General features: G+C 49.7%; 1 protein-coding gene across 1 annotated transcript in view; it reads right to left on the reverse strand.

Moving 5' to 3' along the window:
- Window positions 1-6,467: 6,467 nt before the first annotated feature.
- Window positions 6,468-21,769, reverse strand: part of VPS72 (vacuolar protein sorting 72 homolog) — an 80,556-nt gene continuing 65,254 nt past the window's right edge. The window contains exons 2-6 of the mRNA XM_073637628.1: window positions 7,932-8,084; window positions 7,638-7,746; window positions 7,362-7,538; window positions 7,089-7,233; window positions 6,468-6,957 (exon numbers count right to left, since the gene is read on the reverse strand). Coding sequence (XP_073493729.1) covers window positions 6,582-6,957; window positions 7,089-7,233; window positions 7,362-7,538; window positions 7,638-7,746; window positions 7,932-8,084 — 960 coding nt within the window. The 3' untranslated portion in view covers window positions 6,468-6,581. The remainder of the gene's footprint in view (window positions 6,958-7,088; window positions 7,234-7,361; window positions 7,539-7,637; window positions 7,747-7,931; window positions 8,085-21,769) is intronic.

A 21,769-nucleotide genomic window follows, 5' to 3' on the forward strand; every position in this document is an offset into this window, starting at 1 on the left:
GGAGTGGGAGACGCTAAATGTGCGGTTGGAGAGGTATGAAGCGATCCAGGAGAGGGTGAGGTCTTTGATGCCAAGGGAAGAGAGCAGGAGGAAGTGGTCAAGTGTGTTGAAGACAGAGGAAAGGTCTAGAAGATGTTTATGTAGCGCCGGCGTCCCTGCCCTCTGCTAGGCAGGGACCCTGTTCCCCTCACCCCTCTGCTCCGAGCCCGGCGTCCTCTCCTGCTCTGCTGGCAGCGCGCGCTCCTTCCCGGCCACTGTGCTTAGGGCGCACGCGCTCCCTCCCTCTTAAAGGGGCCGCGCGCGCCGTCCTAAGGAGTCCCCGGCCAATGGCCGGAGGACTTCACCATATATAAGGCACCTCCTCCAAAATGGAGGTGCCCGAACAATGTTGTTGCACTGTTCACTACTCTGCTTCAGCCCTCAGGTCCCGTTGCCTGTTACCTGCCTGTTACCTGCCAGTTTCCTGCCAGCTTGCTGCCTGATTCCTGCCTGTCATCCGCTTACCTGCTTGCTAGCCTGAGTTCCGACGGTCTGCCTTCCGACTCCTGTCAGTCTGTCTATGGACCAGCTTGCCCGCTCACCTGGGAGCGCTCACCTGCTACCTGTCTGTTAGCCTACCTGGAGGCTCCGCCGTCACATGCTGTGACCACCTGCTTATCCAGAGACTCTCGCCTGCTCTCCTGGGAGCACTCATCTGCATCCGCCTGTTAGCCTACCTGGAGGCTCCGCCGTCACATGCTGTGACCACCTGCTTATCCAGAGACTCTCGCCTGCTCACCTGGGAGCACTCATCTGCATCCGCCTGCTAGCCTACCTGGAGGCTCAGCCGTCACAGGTCGTACCTACCCTATACCCAGAGACTGTCCCGGTCACTTGCTGTGACCTCCTGCCCGTTCACCCAGAGACTGCCCCGGTCACTTGCTGTGACCTCCTGCCCGTTCACCCAGAGACTGCCCCGGTCACTTGCTGTGACCTCCTACCCGTTTACCCAGAGACTGTCCCAGTCACTTGCCGTGACCTCCTGCCCGTTTACCCAGAGACTGTCCCGGTCACCTGCTGTGACTGCCTGCCCGTCTTCCCTGGTCACCACCCGCTTCCTTACAAGGACCGCCCCCTTGTATAGTAGCTCAGAGGTTCCGCCTCCCAGACCCGTTACAGTTTAGATAATTGTCTGTTGGCTTTGGCAGTGAGTCGATAGTAATTTTGATCAGGGCAGTTTCAGTGGCGTGGTGGGGACGGCAACCGGATTGTAGGTTGTCAAAGAGTGAGTTAGATGAGAGATGGGAGGAAAGTTCAGCACAGACATGCTGTTCGAGGAGTTTGGAGGCGAACAGGAGCAGTGATACGGGGCGATAGGTGGATGTAGAGGTCGGGTCGAGGGATAGCTTCTTTAGGATAGGCGATTGAGGCATGTTTGAAAGCAGAAGGGAAGGTACCAGAGATTAGCGATAGGTTGAAAATATGGGTTAGGGCTGGGATAAGTGTGATGGTGAGGTTGGGGAGGAGGTGGGATGGGGTCAAGTGCACAAGCGGTGAGGTGCAGTTTGGAGAGGAGATTAGTGAGCTCTTCTTACGTGATGATGGGGAGGAAGGTTATGGGGAGGGGCAGTGGTCTTTTGTACATGGGGTTGTGGTGGATGGGCAGTAAAGACTTGCCTTGTTTGGTGGACATTAGTTTTGAAATGTGCAGCGAAGTCTTCAGCAAAGGTCAGGGAGTTCAGAATGGGCAGTGGAGGGCAGAGGAGGAAGTTAAAAGTGTTGAATAAAGAAAATACAAGGGGTATGAAATAGACCTGTTTTGCAGAGGTAAGGGCCAATATGAATGTGAAAGTTGATGTTTTGAATGTGGTGAAGTCTTCTTGAGAGTGTGTTTTCCTCCAACGCCGCTCCGCAACCCTGGACACATGCTGGCATCTAATAAATGTAATTGCTGTTGCTCATCCCCCTTCAGGATTTGGGATGAGGACCGACAGCACCATGTCTTGACTGATGTTAAAAATCCGAATTCACTTTTAGAATAAATCCTGGCATAAGCCTTAGGACAATATGATCTGGAAAGATACATAAGTAAGTGTCTGAAGATAAAGATTGAATCCCCCCCACCCTCTTAGGGGTTGTAACAGCTACCATAAACAGCGTTTTCCATGACAGATCTTTCAAGGATGCCCGATCTGCTGGTTCAAAAGGAAACTCCTGCAAGGGCTTCAGTACCAATGCCAAATCCCAGGAGGACACCGGAGCCCGGAATGGAGTTCTAAGGTTCTTGATTGCCTTGAAGAAAGTACTTAATACACAGTGTCACCAAAATGATTAGCCTCTACAGCAATAATCAAAAACACATTAACGGAGCTCCCATAGTGTCTCTATTAAAATGAGGCATAAATTAATTGTTAAAAATTTTAATTTTATTATGAATAAATATAAAAAATACATAAAATAAGCAAAGGTATCAGAATATGTAGCAATCAGGTAGCAAAGCATATGACAGATTAGATTTTTTTTGTATTAAATGTTTTTTAATCCTCCCTAAATGAAATTCAATTCTGAAATTTAAATATGCTAATAGATGTAGCATAATTTGAAATTAAAATTAATGGGCCAGTTCCTACATAAACCAATATACTAATAGGCGTAAATTCATCTAATAATGTGTATAAAAAAAAAAAAAAGGAAGAGTACAAAAGAAAAGAATACATAAAAAGGAGGGCAGAAAAAAATGACGCCTATTAGTATATTAGATACATCATAGATACACTATGAGGTTATGCCCCTTTTGAAAAAGCCAGGGCGAAACGGCGTCGTCGGGGTGGTGGCCGGGTAGCAAAGCTCCTCAACTACAACATGTAAGTAGGAATCATGTTTGATCTTTGACAATTTACATTTATATTCAAACTCCTCCATGTGCAATACCCGGAACAGCTGAAAGAATGGGTTAAAATGAAATAAACTCAGGCACTTGCATCTTACTCATTTATGCTCTGACACATATTGGCACTTTGCACTTTTTTCATTACTTATTGCTGCTATTAGATATAGGGAGTATTTGATATTTATGATTAAAGCACTAGCACCTTCAAAATTATTATAGCATCTCGCTCATCTACATCTATTAGCATATTTACATTTCAGAATTGAATTTCATTTAGGGAGGATTAAAAAACATTTAATAATATAAAAAAAAATCGAATCTGTCGTATTCTTTGCTACATGTTCTGATACCTTTGCTTATTTTATGTACATTTTATATTTATTCATAATAAAATTACAATTTTTAACAATTTACGCCTCATTTTAATAGAGACACTAGAAGAAAGTAAGTATAAGATGATGACCTGAAAACGAGCAATTCAGATATGCATTGATCTCTGAAAACTGAGACTTTTTAACCCCTTCTGAAATCCCGATTGCAGGAACTGTAGAATGGAAGGTAGAGCTCTCTGACGCCATTGTTCAGAAGAACACCAGGAAGAATAGATCCTCTGTATCCTAGCATAAATCTTACAAGTACCCGGTTTTCTGGCCGCAGACAAGATCATAAACCCTTGATCAGAGAGTCCCTGAGCCACTAGATTTTCCCAGATCACCTCCATGCCGTCAGATGTGTCATAATTGTGAGGATTTATGGAAGGCTGATTTATTCTTTGCTAATTCAGTCTCTGGTTTTGGCTCGGACTGCCTCCTTCCTGTATAGTTTCTTCTAAGCCTGGGGGACTTTCTTATTTGAGAACAAAATGGCTTAAAACATCTCTTAGATTGCGGAAAAGAGAATCCTTTACCTTCACTCAAAGATTTGAGTATGTCTTCTACTTGTGGACCAAAACAACCTGAAGGTTGAAAATGTAGGGAACAAAAATGTGTTTTTTTTAGATAGAACATCACCTGACCACTGCTTAATCCACATCGCTCTCCTTGCAACATTGGCTGTGGCTTGAGCTCTTGAAGACCACCTCAGAATATCAGGGGGAGCATCAAAAAGTCTGAGGGCCTCTTCCCCGGCCACCCCCTACTCCAAATCATTAGACAACTGGTTAAGCCAGATTCTCACAGCTCTGGCAACTGGGACAGATGCTAAGGCGATTTTAGAGGCAGACGTAGACACCATGTAACTCTATTTCTGTCCATTGGGTCCTGGAAAAGGGAAGACTCTTCTGAGGGAAAAATCAATTTCTTTGACAATCTTTCCACTGGCAGGTCCACCTTAGAAGGTGCCTCCCAGTATGCTGTAAGTTTAGGATTGACTTTATAAATAGCCTTGAACCTGACTCCTAGGTCCAGCTTTTGCTCCGGTTCTGCCCACTCTTTCTGCAAACACTCAATCAGTATAAAGTGTACTGAAAAAAGTCTGTCATTTACTGGAGGAAAATAAAACAATATCTGCTTCTTTGCCTTGTGATCTATGTTTTTGTTGGGATCCACTGCCTTTTTAACAGCTTCCATAAGGGATGGCGCAGACTCACTGTACAGCAAGTACAGGTCTTCCATAGAAAAGTCCATCAAAGTATCTGAAGTGGTATCGCCCTCCGAGTCAACTGATGAAGAGAAAGACGCTATACGCTGAGGTGTTGCTCCTCTATGCCGCTTCCTTGGTCTTTCTTTTTTAGCAGAACCTTGAAATTTCAGAAAGACATCGGACAACTGAATCTTAAACCTGCTGAGAAAGATGGAAGCTTCAGGCTGAAGGGAGGTGGGCACTTGAGGAGACTGACAGGTGGAACACGTCTTGAGCATAGGTATCTGCTAATGGCTGATAACAGGAGGAGCAGAGTCTGTATACATTTTCTCTTCCTTTTTTGAGGAGCAGACATCTAGAAAACAAAAAGCACACCATTAGCAGAACAATACCTCATGTGTAGGGGTTCACGTCATCCACAGGCACACAAATACCTCTGAAAACAGAGGGAACCGCTGCCTGACAAGAACGCACGGAGTACCAAGCAGTGACGCTTTAAATAGGACGTCACACTAACGCCATCGGTGGTGCGTCCGCACGCGGAAATTAAAGCAGGACGCGCGTCGGACACACACTGGGCACATGTGCAAATTACCTGACTTTTGTCCTTCTTGTACAGTATCGAGCACGCGCGATACTCCTCCCACCGGTTCCTGGAGAAAAAGATCAGGTCAGTAGCGATTACAAGACAGGAGAAGGAGGTAGAGGTAAAGTATTAACAGATTATTTGCTGCCGTAGGTAGTCCAGGAAAAGAAATATCCTAAACAGATTAAAAAGTTTGGAATTTTTTTTTTCCAAAAATAAAATTGTATTAAATAAAATAAATCTTGTGCTATTTTACCTCCTTTTTTTTTTATTTTATACAGAGGGTAACATCAAATTTCTTTTTTTTAATAAGATTGAAATTGTATTAATAAAAATTAATAAAAATTTACAATGCAAAAAGTAAAAAAAAGTCTATATTTTTTTGTAATAATAAAAAAAAAAAAAAGGTTGGAAAGATTTTCACAAATAAAATTGTATTAAATTATACTAAAAAAAATAAATGACTCTTTTCTCACATTGATTCCTTCAATCATTTGGAAAGCAGAGGAGCAATTATAGAAGTGGATTTCACAATGCCAGAGATGTCGGACTCATTATATGCCGGTTGGTGTTACTGTATTTCTCTTGTTTTGTGTATTTGAGAATAAGAAAAATATACTGAATGCAAAAAAATAAAATTAAAAAAAATAAATAAAATTCTCCTAAGAATATCTCCTTCCTATATTTATACAGGGGTCAACCTGTCCTTTGGTCATAAATTAAGGAACATTTACTGGAGGCAGGATGTATTTAACAATCCATAGATGGATCACAATTCCCGACCTGAATTTACAGACTACGACACCTAAGTAAGGAGAACAAGGGACAGTCCGGGCACTGCGATCCGTATACACACCGTGAAACACGATTGTGTGAACTAGGCTTTAACGTGTGAGGTGGCGCCATTTTGTTTCCTGTTTTTAGGGCAACTATAATGCCCCGGACATATGCCCCGATGGGACCCACCAACTCAATGTGAAAGCACCCTTACACATAGGTAGTGCGGAGCATCATTCAAGCCATCAAATGGCAGCATGCTCAAGTTAGTAGTTTTTGGGAAGAAAAAAATTCCCCAAAAATACGACTAATATTTGGTATTGTAAAACTAACTTCTCTTCCGTGTGGGGCTGCTCATAATAGACAACATCTGGGGTTCTTCTCTTCATAGCTGGCTGCTAAAGCACCACGCTGGCAGACAGCCGCGAACCACCCGAGCCTCAGCTGGGGGATCCCTGGGCTAAGGGGTAGTTCACACGGCCGTCCTTTTCCTCGGATCGAAAATCAGAGACTTGTCCGATATTGATCCAAGTGTCGGAATTGGTCATTAAGGGGTTAGTATTTAATTTACTTTTTTTTGCTCAAAGAATTAAATTCAGATACCCCCCCCCCTCTGTCCCGCCATGGTCTATGGAGATTACACCACACAGAAGGGACAGGGACCAGAAAATAATTTATTATATAGAAAAACATTAAAAAAACAACAACACATGAATGATGAGCGTTGCTGTGCGCCCGTCTTCCTCGGTCGCCGCACTGCCCGGGTGATCAGGATGTCGGCACGCTCTGCTTGATGACTATTTTCTGCCGCGAATTGCGCTGGCTGTTGTCCTGTGTGGTGCTGGCAGGAGCCATGGAAGCGGCAGCCATGGCGGCGTTGGGCAGGCCATGAGCAGTGATGTATTTCTTGTACGCCTCTCGGATGATCTTGAAGGCACGGGCGTTGTAATAAGGGATGTCGGTGATGGGGTCTCTGTACTGAGCGGGTTTGTGGGTGACGGGGCACAGCTCACGGACGGGGAGCCGAGTTTTGTTCCTGGGGAAAATATGTTCGAAAGTCTCGTCTTCCGAGAAGGTGATGAAGGTGCGGGAACACTTGCTGACAGGAGGCACAACGGAGTCACCGGACTGCTCCAGCTCCAACCTGGAAAAGAAGAGTAGGGTTCAGTGCAACCAATATGGAAGCCATTACCGATACCAGTACAAAGCCTTCAGAGGAGGGGGGGGGGTTTCTGTGTGACTCGATGCCATGGCGGCCATATTGATTGCACTCACCCTTCCACGTCTACGTTTTCCTCCTTCACGCCTGCGTCCGCGATAAGTGGCATGACCACGGAGTGGTAGCGGATGGTCGGCCCCACGTATCTCTGCTTCTTCTGCACCTGCTTTTTCTTGTCCGCCTCCAGGCGCTCGTAATTTTCTGCGAGCAGAAAAAAAACGGTATAAGGGGGCGATTAGCAAAATGATCAACTCCTTCCCGACAGGCAGCTTTTAATTTTTTCCTCTTCTTCCATGAGTCGTAACTTTTTTTCACCACCGTGTACATACCCAGCGAGCGGATGTTGATCTCCTCAGTAATCTTGGCCTCCTCCAGAAGCTCCTCCTGGGTCAGGGGTCTGTCAGTGTGAGGTCCTTTTTTCTTGCGGGACTGCACCTGCCTCTCTTGCACCCGCAGGAAGGTCTGGCGCGTGTGCTCGGTGGTAGATTGGCGCATCTGCTTACGACCTGTCGAGAAAAGGCACGTTCAAAGTCCAGGACTTCAGGAGAGCTGAAAACAGGGAGCAACAGCTCTCAACGTCCAGGAAACAGTCACCACACACTCACTGTCAGCACTGTCTTCTGTGACCTCCTGCGGGGGAGGTCTCTCCGGGCGGCTTTTGGGCGCAGCATCAGGTTTGGGCTTCGGTTTGGGCTTCAGGAGCTGAATCGGCTCCTGTGGAGGAGACAAGGGAGCTGTAGCATAATTGAGGGGGAATAGAAGCGACCAAGAGGACATCCCCCATGCTCTACACACCCACTGCACAAATTCAAACTAATCGCAAGGTCAGTTCCAGCAGCACTCTCAACGAGACACACTTCAAGGTTTCCCCGCTGGAAGACGACTACTTCTGCTCTCACCTTATAAGCCTTGGTCACTACCCTGCGCTTCCGCTTTGGTTCGTCCTCCTCGTGGTCACTGGTGGGCTCATCGCCCTCATCAATGTCAAAGTCAGAGTCCACCTCATCCTCGCTCTCCGATCGGACCTGGTTGTATTCCTCATCACCAGATTCCTAAGGAAAGGAAGTGAGAGAAAGTCAGAGCCAGCAACGATTATTAAAGGGGACGCCGTGCCATCAGTCGCCGGTATATGCACCGCCCCCCCCCCCCCCCCCCAAAAAAAAAAAAAACCTCACAACAAGTGTCTTTTTTAGTGTCCTTTACAACAGCCGTCCACCCACTTTTACGGTAGTTTTTAATGTCCGCACCTTTGGATACATCTGGGCCGGGCTGGACACAGCTAAAATGTGTGGGCGTCTTCGTCTTTGTTATTTCAATCATTTTAGGGAACATATGAAACTCTTTTATTGAACTTATTAGGGGGACTAGAGGCGACCAAAATAATGGCAACGGTAAGACACTCTACACTGTATGAGGCCTCCATGGTCCTCACCACACAGTATGTTGCCACAATCTGTATGACGTCCCCACAGTACATTCCCTCCTCACACACAGTATAATGTCCCCACAGTACATTCCCTCCTCACACACAGTATAATGTCCCCACAGTACATTCCTCCACACACAGTATGATGTCCCCACAGTACATTCCCTCCACACAGTATAATGTCCCCACAGTACATTCCCTCCACACACAGTATGATGTCCCCACAGTACATTCCCCCCACACACAGTATAATGTCCCCACAGTACATTCCCTCCACACACAGTATGATGTCCCCACAGTACATTCCCCCCACACACAGTATAATGTCCCCACAGTACATTCCCTCCACACACAGTATAATGTCCCCACAGTACATTCCCTCCACACACAGTATGATGTCCCCACAGTACATTCCCTCCACACACAGTATGATGTCCCCACAGTACATTCCCCCCACACAGTATGATGTCCCCACAGTACATTCCCTCCACACACAGTATGATGTCCCCACAGTACATTCCCTCCACACACATTATAGTGTCCCCACAGTACATTCCCTCCACACACAGTATGATGCCCCCACAGTACATTCCCTCCCCACACACAATATGATGTCCCCACAGTACATTCCCTCCCCACACACAATATGATGTCCCCACAGTACATTCCCTCCCCACACACAGTATGATGTCCCCACAGTACATTCCCTCCCCACACACAGTATGATGTCCCCACAGTACATTCCCTCCCCACACACAGTATGATGTCCCCACAGTACATTCCCTCCACACACAGTATGATGTCCCCACAGTACATTCCCTCCACACACAGTATGATGTCCCCACAGCACATTCCCTCCACACACAGTATGATGTCCCCACAGCACATTCCCTCCACACACAGTATGATGTCCCCACAGAACATTCCCTCCACACACAGTATGATGTCCCCACAGCACATTCCCTCCACACACAGTATGATGTCCCCACAGAACATTCCCTCCACACACAGTATGATGTCCCCACAGTACATTCCCTCCACACACAGTATGATGTCCCCACAGTACATTCCCTCCACACACAGTATGATGTCCCCACAGTACATTCCCTCCACACACAGTATGATGTCCCCACAGCACATTCCCTCCACACACAGTATGATGTCCCCACAGAACATTCCCTCCACACACAGTATGATGTCCCCACAGCATGATGTCCCCACAGCACATTCCCTCCCCACACACAGTATGATGTCCCCACAGCACATTCCCTCCCCACACACAATATGATGTCCCCACAGCACATTCCCTCCCCACACACAGTATGATGTCCCCACAGTACATTCCCTCCACACACAGTATGATGCCCCCACAGTACATTCCCTCCCCACACACAATATGATGTCCCCACAGTACATTCCCTCCCCACACACAATATGATGTCCCCACAGTACATTCCCTCCCCACACACAGTATGATGTCCCCACAGTACATTCCCTCCCCACACACAGTATGATGTCCCCACAGTACATTCCCTCCCCACACACAGTATGATGTCCCCACAGTACATTCCCTCCCCACACACAGTATGATGTCCCCACAGTACATTCCCTCCCCACACACAGTATGATGTCCCCACAGTACATTCCCTCCCCACACACAGTATGATGTCCCCACAGCACATTCCCTCCCCACACACAGTATGATGTCCCCACAGCACATTCCCTCCCCACACACAATATGATGTCCCCACAGCACATTCCCTCCCCACACACAGTATGATGTCCCCACAGCACATTCCCTCCCCACACACAATATGATGTCCCCACAGCACATTCCCTCCCCACACACAGTATGATGTCCCCACAGTACATTCCCTCCACACACAGTATGATGCCCCCACAGTACATTCCCTCCCCACACACAGTATGATGTCCCCACAGTACATTCCCTCCCCACACACAGTATGATGTCCCCACAGTACATTCCCTCCCCACACACAGTATGATGTCCCCACAGTACATTCCCCCCACACACAGTATAATGTCCCCACAGTACATTCCCTCCACACACAGTATGATGTCCCCACAGTACATTCCCCCCACACAAAGTATAATGTCCCCACAGTACATTCCCTCCACACACAGTATAATGTCCCCACAGTACATTCCCTCCACACACAGTATAATGTCCCCACAGTACATTCCCTCCACACACAGTATGATGTCCCCACAGTACATTCCCTCCACACACAGTATGATGTCCCCACAGCACATTCCCTCCACACACAGTATGATGTCCCCACAGCACATTCCCTCCACACACAGTATGATGTCCCCACAGAACATTCCCTCCACACACAGTATGATGTCCCCACAGCACATTCCCTCCACACACAGTATGATGTCCCCACAGAACATTCCCTCCACATACAGTATGATGTCCCCACAGTATATTCCCTCCACACACAGTATGATGTCCCCACAGTACATTCCCTCCACACACAGTATGATGTCCCCACAGTACATTCCCTCCACACACAGTATGATGTCCCCACAGCACATTCCCTCCACACACAGTATGATGTCCCCACAGAACATTCCCTCCACACACAGTATGATGTCCCCACAGCACATTCCCTCCCCACACACAGTATGATGTCCCCACAGCACATTCCCTCCCCACACACAATATGATGTCCCCACAGCACATTCCCTCCCCACACACAGTATGATGTCCCCACAGTACATTCCCTCCACACACAGTATGATGCCCCCACAGTACATTCCCTCCCCACACACAGTATGATGTCCCCACACACAATATGATGTCCCCACAGTACATTCCCTCCCCACACACAGTATGATGTCCCCACAGTACATTCCCTCCCCACACACAGTATGATGTCCCCACAGTACATTCCCTCCCCACACACAGTATGATGTCCCCACAGTACATTCCCTCCCCACACACAGTATGATGTCCCCACAGTACATTCCCTCCCCACACACAGTATGATGTCCCCACAGCACATTCCCTCCCCACACACAGTATGATGTCCCCACAGCACATTCCCTCCCCACACACAGTATGATGTCCCCACAGCACATTCCCTCCCCACACACAGTATGATGTCCCCACAGTACATTCCCTCCCCACACACAGTATGATGTCCCCACAGTACATTCCCTCCCCACACACAGTATGATGTCCCCACAGTACATTCCCCCCACACACAGTATAATGTCCCCACAGTACATTCCCTCCACACACAGTATGATGTCCCCACAGTACATTCCCCCCACACAAAGTATAATGTCCCCACAGTACATTCCCTCCACACACAGTATAATGTCCCCACAGTACATTCCCTCCACACACAGTATAATGTCCCCACAGTACATTCCCTCCACACACAGTATGATGTCCCCACAGTACATTCCCTCCACACACAGTATGATGTCCCCACAGCACATTCCCTCCACACACAGTATGATGTCCCCACAGCACATTCCCTCCACACACAGTATGATGTCCCCACAGAACATTCCCTCCACATACAGTATGATGTCCCCACAGTATATTCCCTCCACACACAGTATGATGTCCCCACAGTACATTCCCTCCACACACAGTATGATGTCCCCACAGTACATTCCCTCCACACACAGTATGATGTCCCCACAGCACATTCCCTCCACACACAGTATGATGTCCCCACAGAACATTCCCTCCACACACAGTATGATGTCCCCACAGCACATTCCCTCCCCACACACAGTATGATGTCCCCACAGCACATTCCCTCCCCACACACAATATGATGTCCCCACAGCACATTCCCTCCCCACACACAGTATGATGTCCCCACAGTACATTCCCTCCACACACAGTATGATGCCCCCACAGTACATTCCCTCCCCACACACAGTATGATGTCCCCACACACAATATGATGTCCCCACAGTACATTCCCTCCCCACACACAGTATGATGTCCCCACAGTACATTCCCTCCCCACACACAGTATGATGTCCCCACAGTACATTCCCTCCCCACACACAGTATGATGTCCCCACAGTACATTCCCTCCCCACACACAGTATGATGTCCCCACAGTACATTCCCTCCCCACACACAGTATGATGTCCCCACAGCACATTCCCTCCCCACACACAGTATGATGTCCCCACAGCACATTCCCTCCCCACACACAGTATGATGTCCCCACAGCACATTCCCTCCCCACACACAGTATGATGTCCCCACAGCACATTCCCTCCCCACACACAATATGATGTCCCCACAGCACATTCCCTCCCCACACACAGTATGATGTCCCCACAGTACATTCCCTCCACACACAGTATGATGCCCCCACAGTACATTCCCTCCCCACACACAGTATGATGTCCCCACAGTACATTCCCTCCCCACACACAGTATGATGTCCCCACAGTACATTCCCTCCCCACACACAGTATGATGTCCCCACAGTACATTCCCTCCCCACACACAGTATGATGTCCCCACAGTACATTCCCTCCCCACACACAGTATGATGTCCCCACAGCACATTCCCTCCCCACACACAGTATGATGTCCCCACAGCACATTCCCTCCCCACACACAGTATGATGTCCCCACAGCACATTCCCTCCCCACACACAGTATGATGTCCCCACAGTACATTCCCCCCACACACAGTATAATGTTCCCACAGTACATTCCCTCCACACACAGTATGATGTCCCCACAGTACATTCCCCCCACACACAGTATAATGTCCCCACAGTACATTCCCTCCACACACAGTATAATGTCCCCACAGTACATTCCCTCCACACACAGTATGATGTCCCCACAGTACATTCCCTCCACACACAGTATAATGTCCCCACAGTACATTCCCTCCACACACAGTATGATGTCCCCACAGTACATTCCCTCCACACACAGTATGATGTCCCCACAGCACATTCCCTCCACACACAGTATGATGTCCCCACAGCACATTCCCTCCACACACAGTATGATGTCCCCACAGAACATTCCCTCCACACACAGTATGATGTCCCCACAGCACATTCCCTCCACACACAGTATGATGTCCCCACAGAACATTCCCTCCACACACAGTATGATGTCCCCACAGTACATTCCCTCCACACACAGTATGATGTCCCCACAGTACATTCCCTCCACACACAGTATGATGTCCCCACAGTACATTCCCTCCACACACAGTATGATGTCCCCACAGCACATTCCCTCCACACACAGTATGATGTCCCCACAGAACATTCCCTCCACACACAGTATGATGTCCCCACAGCATGATGTCCCCACAGCACATTCCCTCCCCACACACAGTATGATGTCCCCACAGCACATTCCCTCCCCACACACAATATGATGTCCCCACAGCACATTCCCTCCCCACACACAGTATGATGTCCCCACAGTACATTCCCTCCACACACAGTATGATGCCCCCACAGTACATTCCCTCCCCACACACAGTATGATGTCCCCACACACAATATGATGTCCCCACAGTACATTCCCTCCCCACACACAGTATTATGTCCCCACAGTACATTCCCTCCCCACACACAGTATGATGTCCCCACAGTACATTCCCTCCCCACACACAGTATGATGTCCCCACAGTACATTCCCTCCCCACACACAGTATGATGTCCCCACAGCACATTCCCTCCCCACACACAGTATGATGTCCCCACAGCACATTCCCTCCCCACACACAGTATGTTGTCCCCACAGCACATTCCCTCCCCACACACAATATGATGTCCCCACAGCACATTCCCTCCCCACACACAGTATGATGTCCCCACAGTACATTCCCTCCACACACAGTATGATGCCCCCACAGTACATTCCCTCCCCACACACAGTATGATGTCCCCACAGTACATTCCCTCCCCACACACAGTATGATGTCCCCACAGTACATTCCCTCCCCACACACAGTATGATGTCCCCACAGTACATTCCCTCCCCACACACAGTATGATGTCCCCACAGTACATTCCCTCCCCACACACAGTATGATGTCCCCACAGTACATTCCCTCCACACACACAGTATGATGTCCCCACAGCACATTCCCTCCCCACACACAGTATGATGTCCCCACAGCACATTCCCTCCCCACACACAGTATGTTGTCCCCACAGCACATTCCCTCCCCACACACAATATGATGTCCCCACAGCACATTCCCTCCCCACACACAGTATGATGTCCCCACAGTACATTCCCTCCCCACACACAGTATGATGTCCCCACAGTACATTCCCTCCCCACACACAGTATGATGTCCCCACAGTACATTCCCTCCCCACACACAGTATGATGTCCCCACAGTACATTCCCTCCCCACACACATTATGATGTCCCCACAGTACATTCCCTCCCCACACACAGTATGATGTCCCCACAGTACATTCCCTCCACACACACAGTATGATGTCCCCACAGTACATTCCTCCACACACAGTATGATGTCCCCACAGTACATTCCCTCCCCACACACAGTATGATGCCCCCACAGTACATTCCCTCCCCACACACAGTATGATGTCCCCACAGCACATTCCCTCCCCACACACAGTATGATGTCCCCACAGCACATTCCCTCCCCACACACAGTATGATGTCCCCACAGCACATTCCCTCCCCACACACAGTATGATGTCCCCACAGCACATTCCCTCCCCACACAGTATGATGCCCCCACAGCACATTCCCTCCCCACACACAGTATGATGTCCCCACAGTACATTCCCTCCCCACACACAGTATGATGTCCCCACAGTACATTCCCTCCCCACACACAGTATGATGTCCCCACAGTACATTCCCTCCCCACACACAGTATGATGTCCCCACAGTACATTCCCTCCCCACACAGTATGATGTCCCCACAGCACATTCCCTCCCCACACACAGTATGATGTCCCCACAGTACATTCCCTCCCCACACACAGTATGATGTCCCCACAGTACATTCCCTCCCCACACACAGTATGATGTCCCCACAGTACATTCCCTCTCCACACACAGTATGATGTCCCCACAGTACATTCCCTCCCCACACACAGTATGATGTCCCCACAGTACATTCCCTCCACACACAGTATAATGTCCCCACAGTACATTCCCTCCACACACAGTATGATGTCCCCACAGTACATTCCCTCCACACACAGTATGATGTCCCCACAGCACATTCCCTCCACACACAGTATGATGTCCCCACAGCACATTCCCTCCACACACAGTATGATGTCCCCACAGAACATTCCCTCCACACACAGTATGATGTCCCCACAGCACATTCCCTCCACACACAGTATGATGTCCCCACAGAACATTCCCTCCACACACAGTATGATGTCCCCACAGTACATTCCCTCCACACACAGTATGATGTCCCCACAGTACATTCCCTCCACACACAGTATGATGTCCCCACAGTACATTCCCTCCACACACAGTATGATGTCCCCACAGTACATTCCCTCCACACACAGTATGATGTCCCCACAGCACATTCCCTCCACACACAGTATGATGTCCCCACAGAACATTCCCTCCACACACAGTATGATGTCCCCACAGCATGATGTCCCCACAGCACATTCCCTCCCCACACACAGTATGATGTCCCCAAAGCACATTCCCTCCCCACACACAATATGATGTCCCCACAGCACATTCCCTCCCCACACACAGTATGATGTCCCCACAGTACATTCCCTCCACACACAGTATGATGCCCCCACAGTACATTCCCTCCCCACACACAGTATGATGTCCCCACACACAATATGATGTCCCCACAGTACATTCCCTCCCCACACACAGTATGATGTCCTCACAGTACATTCCCTCCCCACACACAGTATGATGTCCCCACAGTACATTCCCTCCCCACACACAGTATGATGTCCCCACAGTACATTCCCTCCCCACACACAGTATGATGTCCCCACAGTACATTCCCTCCCCACACACAGTATGATGTCCCCACAGCACATTCCCTCCCCACACACAGTATGATGTCCCCACAGCACATTCCCTCCCCACACACAATATGATGTCCCCACAGCACATTCCCTCCCCACACACAGTATGATGTCCCCACAGCACATTCCCTCCCCACACACAATATGATGTCCCCACAGCACATTCCCTCCCCACACACAGTATGATGTCCCCACAGTACATTCCCTCCACACACAGTATGATGCCCCCACAGTACATTCCCTCCCCACACACAGTATGATGTCCCCACAGTACATTCCCTCCCCACACACAGTATGATGTCCCCACAGTACATTCCCTCCCCACACACAGTATGATGTCCCCACAGTACATTCCCTCCCCACACACAGTATGATGTCCCCACAGTACATTCCCTCCCCACACACAGTATGATGTCCCCACAGTACATTCCCTCCCCACACACAGTATGATGTCCCCACAGTACATTCCCTCCACACACACAGTATGATGTCCCCACAGTACATTCCTCCACACACAGTATGATGTCCCCACAGTACATTCCCTCCCCACACACAGTATGATGCCCCCACAGTACATTCCCTCCCCACACACAGTATGATGTCCCCACAGCACATTCCCTCCCCACACACAGTATGATGTCCCCACAGCACATTCCCTCCCCACACACAGTATGATGTCCCCACAGCACATTCCCTCCCCACACAGTATGATGCCCCCACAGCACATTCCCTCCCCACACACAGTATGATGTCCCCACAGTACATTCCCTCCCCACACACAGTATGATGTCCCCACAGTACATTCCCTCCCCACACACAGTATGATGTCCCCACAGTACATTCCCTCCCCACACACAGTATGATGTCCCCACAGTACATTCCCTCCCCACACACAGTATGATGTCCCCACAGTACATTCCCTCCCCACACACAGTATGATGTCCCCACAGTACATTCCCTCCCCACACACAGTATGATGTCCCCACAGTACATTCCCTCCCCACACACAGTATGATGTCCCCACAGTACATTCCCTCCCCACACACAGTATGATGTCCCCACAGTACATTCCCTCTCCACACACAGTATGATGTCCCCACAGTACATTCCCTCCCCACACACAGTATGATGTCCCCACAGTACATTCCTCCACACACAGTATGATGTCCCCACAGCACATTCCCTCCCCACACACAGTATGATGTCCCCACAGCACATTCCCTCCCCACACACAGTATGATGTCCCCACAGCACATTCCCTCCCCACACACAGTATGATGTCCCCACAGCACATTCCCTCCCCACACACAGTATAATGTCCCCACAGCACATTCCCTCCCCACACACAGTATAATGTCCCCACAGCACATTCCCTCCCCACACACAGTATAATGTCCCCACAGCACATTCCCTCCCCACACACAGTATGATGTCCCCACAGTACATTCCCTCCCCACACACAGTATGATGTCCCCACAGTACATTCCCTCCCCACACACAATATGATGTCCCCACAGTACATTCCCTCCCCACACACAGTATGATGTCCCCACAGTACATTCCCTCCCCACACACAGTATGATGTCCCCACAGTACATTCCCTCCCCACACACAGTATGATGTCCCCACAGTACATTCCCTCCACACACACAGTATGATGTCCCCACAGTACATTCCTCCACACACAGTATGATGTCCCCACAGTACATTCCCTCCCCACACACAGTATGATGCCCCCACAGTACATTCCCTCCCCACACACAGTATGATGTCCCCACAGCACATTCCCTCCCCACACACAGTATGATGTCCCCACAGCACATTCCCTCCCCACACACAGTATGATGTCCCCACAGCACATTCCCTCCCCACACACAGTATGATGTCCCCACAGTACATTCCCTCCACACACAGTATGATGTCCCCACAGTACATTCCCCCCACACACAGTATAATGTCCCCACAGTACATTCCCTCCACACACAGTATAATGTCCCCACAGTACATTCCCTCCACACACAGTATGATGTCCCCACAGTACATTCCCTCCACACACAGTATAATGTCCCCACAGTACATTCCCTCCACACACAGTATGATGTCCCCACAGTACATTCCCTCCACACACAGTATGATGTCCCCACAGCACATTCCCTCCACACACAGTATGATGTCCCCACAGCACATTCCCTCCACACACAGTATGATGTCCCCACAGAACATTCCCTCCACACACAGTATGATGTCCCCACAGCACATTCCCTCCACACACAGTATGATGTCCCCACAGAACATTCCCTCCACACACAGTATGATGTCCCCACAGTACATTCCCTCCACACACAGTATGATGTCCCCACAGTACATTCCCTCCACACACAGTATGATGTCCCCACAGTACATTCCCTCCACACACAGTATGATGTCCCCACAGCACATTCCCTCCACACACAGTATGATGTCCCCACAGAACATTCCCTCCACACACAGTATGATGTCCCCACAGCATGATGTCCCCACAGCACATTCCCTCCCCACACACAGTATGATGTCCCCACAGCACATTCCCTCCCCACACACAATATGATGTCCCCACAGCACATTCCCTCCCCACACACAGTATGATGTCCCCACAGTACATTCCCTCCACACACAGTATGATGCCCCCACAGTACATTCCCTCCCCACACACAGTATGATGTCCCCACAGTACATTCCCTCCCCACACACAGTATGATGTCCCCACAGTACATTCCCTCCCCACACACAGTATGATGTCCCCACAGTACATTCCCTCCCCACATACAGTATGATGTCCCCACAGTACATTCCCTCCCCACACACAGTATGATGTCCCCACAGCACATTCCCTCCCCACACACAGTATGATGTCCCCACAGCACATTCCCTCCCCACACACACAGTATGATGTCCCCACAGCACATTCCCTCCCCACACACAATATGATGTCCCCACAGCACATTCCCTCCCCACACACAGTATGATGTCCCCACAGTACATTCCCTCCACACACAGTATGATGCCCCCACAGTACATTCCCTCCCCACACACAGTATGATGTCCCCACAGTACATTCCCTCCCCACACACAGTATGATGTCCCCACAGTACATTCCCTCCCCACACACAGTATGATGTCCCCACAATACATTCCCTCCCCACACACAGTATGATGTCCCCACAGCACATTCCCTCCCCACACACAGTATGATGTCCCCACAGCACATTCCCTCCCCACACACAGTATGATGTCCCCACAGTACATTCCCTCCACACACAGTATGATGTCCCCACAGTACATTCCCCCCACACACAGTATAATGTCCCCACAGTACATTCCCTCCACACACAGTATAATGTCCCCACAGTACATTCCCTCCACACACAGTATGATGTCCCCACAGTACATTCCCTCCACACACAGTATAATGTCCCCACAGTACATTCCCTCCACACACAGTATGATGTCCCCACAGTACATTCCCTCCCCACACACAGTATGATGTCCCCACAGTACATTCCCTCCCCACACACAGTATGATGTCCCCACAGTACATTCCCTCCCCACACACAGTATGATGTACCCACAGTACATTCCCTCCCCACACACAGTATGATGTCCCCACAGTACATTCCCTCCCCACACACAGTATGATGTCCCCACAGTACATTCCCTCTCCACACACAGTATGATGTCCCCACAGTACATTCCCTCCCCACACACAGTATGATGTCCCCACAGTACATTCCTCCACACACAGTATGATGTCCCCACAGCACATTCCCTCCCCACACACAGTATGATGTCCCCACAGCACATTCCCTCCCCACACACAGTATGATGTCCCCACAGCACATTCCCTCCCCACACACAGTATGATGTCCCCACAGCACATTCCCTCCCCACACACAGTATAATGTCCCCACAGCACATTCCCTCCCCACACACAGTATAATGTCCCCACAGCACATTCCCTCCCCACACACAGTATAATGTCCCCACAGCACATTCCCTCCACACACAGTATGATGTCCCCACAGTACATTCCCTCCCCACACACAGTATGATGTCCCCACAGTACATTCCCTCCCCACACACAGTATGATGTCCCCACAGTACATTCCCTCCCCACACACAGTATGATGTCCCCACAGCACATTCCCTCCCCACACACAGTATGATGTCCCCACAGTACATTCCCTCCCCACACACAGTATGATGTCCCCACAGTACATTCCCTCCACACACACAGTATGATGTCCCCACAGTACATTCCTCCACACACAGTATGATGTCCCCACAGTACATTCCCTCCCCACACACAGTATGATGCCCCCACAGTACATTCCCTCCCCACACACAGTATGATGTCCCCACAGCACATTCCCTCCCCACACACAGTATGATGTCCCCACAGCACATTCCCTCCCCACACACAGTATGATGTCCCCACAGCACATTCCCTCCCCACACACAGTATGATGTCCCCACAGCACATTCCCTCCCCACACAGTATGATGCCCCCACAGCACATTCCCTCCCCACACACAGTATGATGTCCCCACAGTACATTCCCTCCCCACACACAGTATGATGTCCCCACAGTACATTCCCTCCCCACACACAGTATGATGTCCCCACAGTACATTCCCTCCCCACACACAGTATGATGTCCCCACAGTACATTCCCTCCCCACACACAGTATGATGTCCCCACAGCACATTCCCTCCCCACACACAGTATGATGTCCCCACAGTACATTCCCTCCCCACACACAGTATGATGTCCCCACAGTACATTCCCTCCCCACACACAGTATGATGTCCCCACAGTACATTCCCTCTCCACACACAGTATGATGTCCCCACAGTACATTCCCTCCCCACACACAGTATGATGTCCCCACAGTACATTCCCTCCCCACACACAGTATGATGTCCCCACAGTACATTCCCTCCACACACAGTATAATGTCCCCACAGTACATTCCCTCCACACACAGTATGATGTCCCCACAGTACATTCCCTCCACACACAGTATGATGTCCCCACAGCACATTCCCTCCACACACAGTATGATGTCCCCACAGCACATTCCCTCCACACACAGTATGATGTCCCCACAGAACATTCCCTCCACACACAGTATGATGTCCCCACAGCACATTCCCTCCACACACAGTATGATGTCCCCACAGAACATTCCCTCCACACACAGTATGATGTCCCCACAG

This window comes from Phyllobates terribilis, unplaced genomic scaffold (assembly GCF_046119375.1).
Source record: "Phyllobates terribilis strain yellow unplaced genomic scaffold, ASM4611937v1 Scaffold_7__3_contigs__length_470593459, whole genome shotgun sequence".
Lineage (NCBI taxonomy): Eukaryota > Metazoa > Chordata > Amphibia > Anura > Dendrobatidae > Phyllobates > Phyllobates terribilis.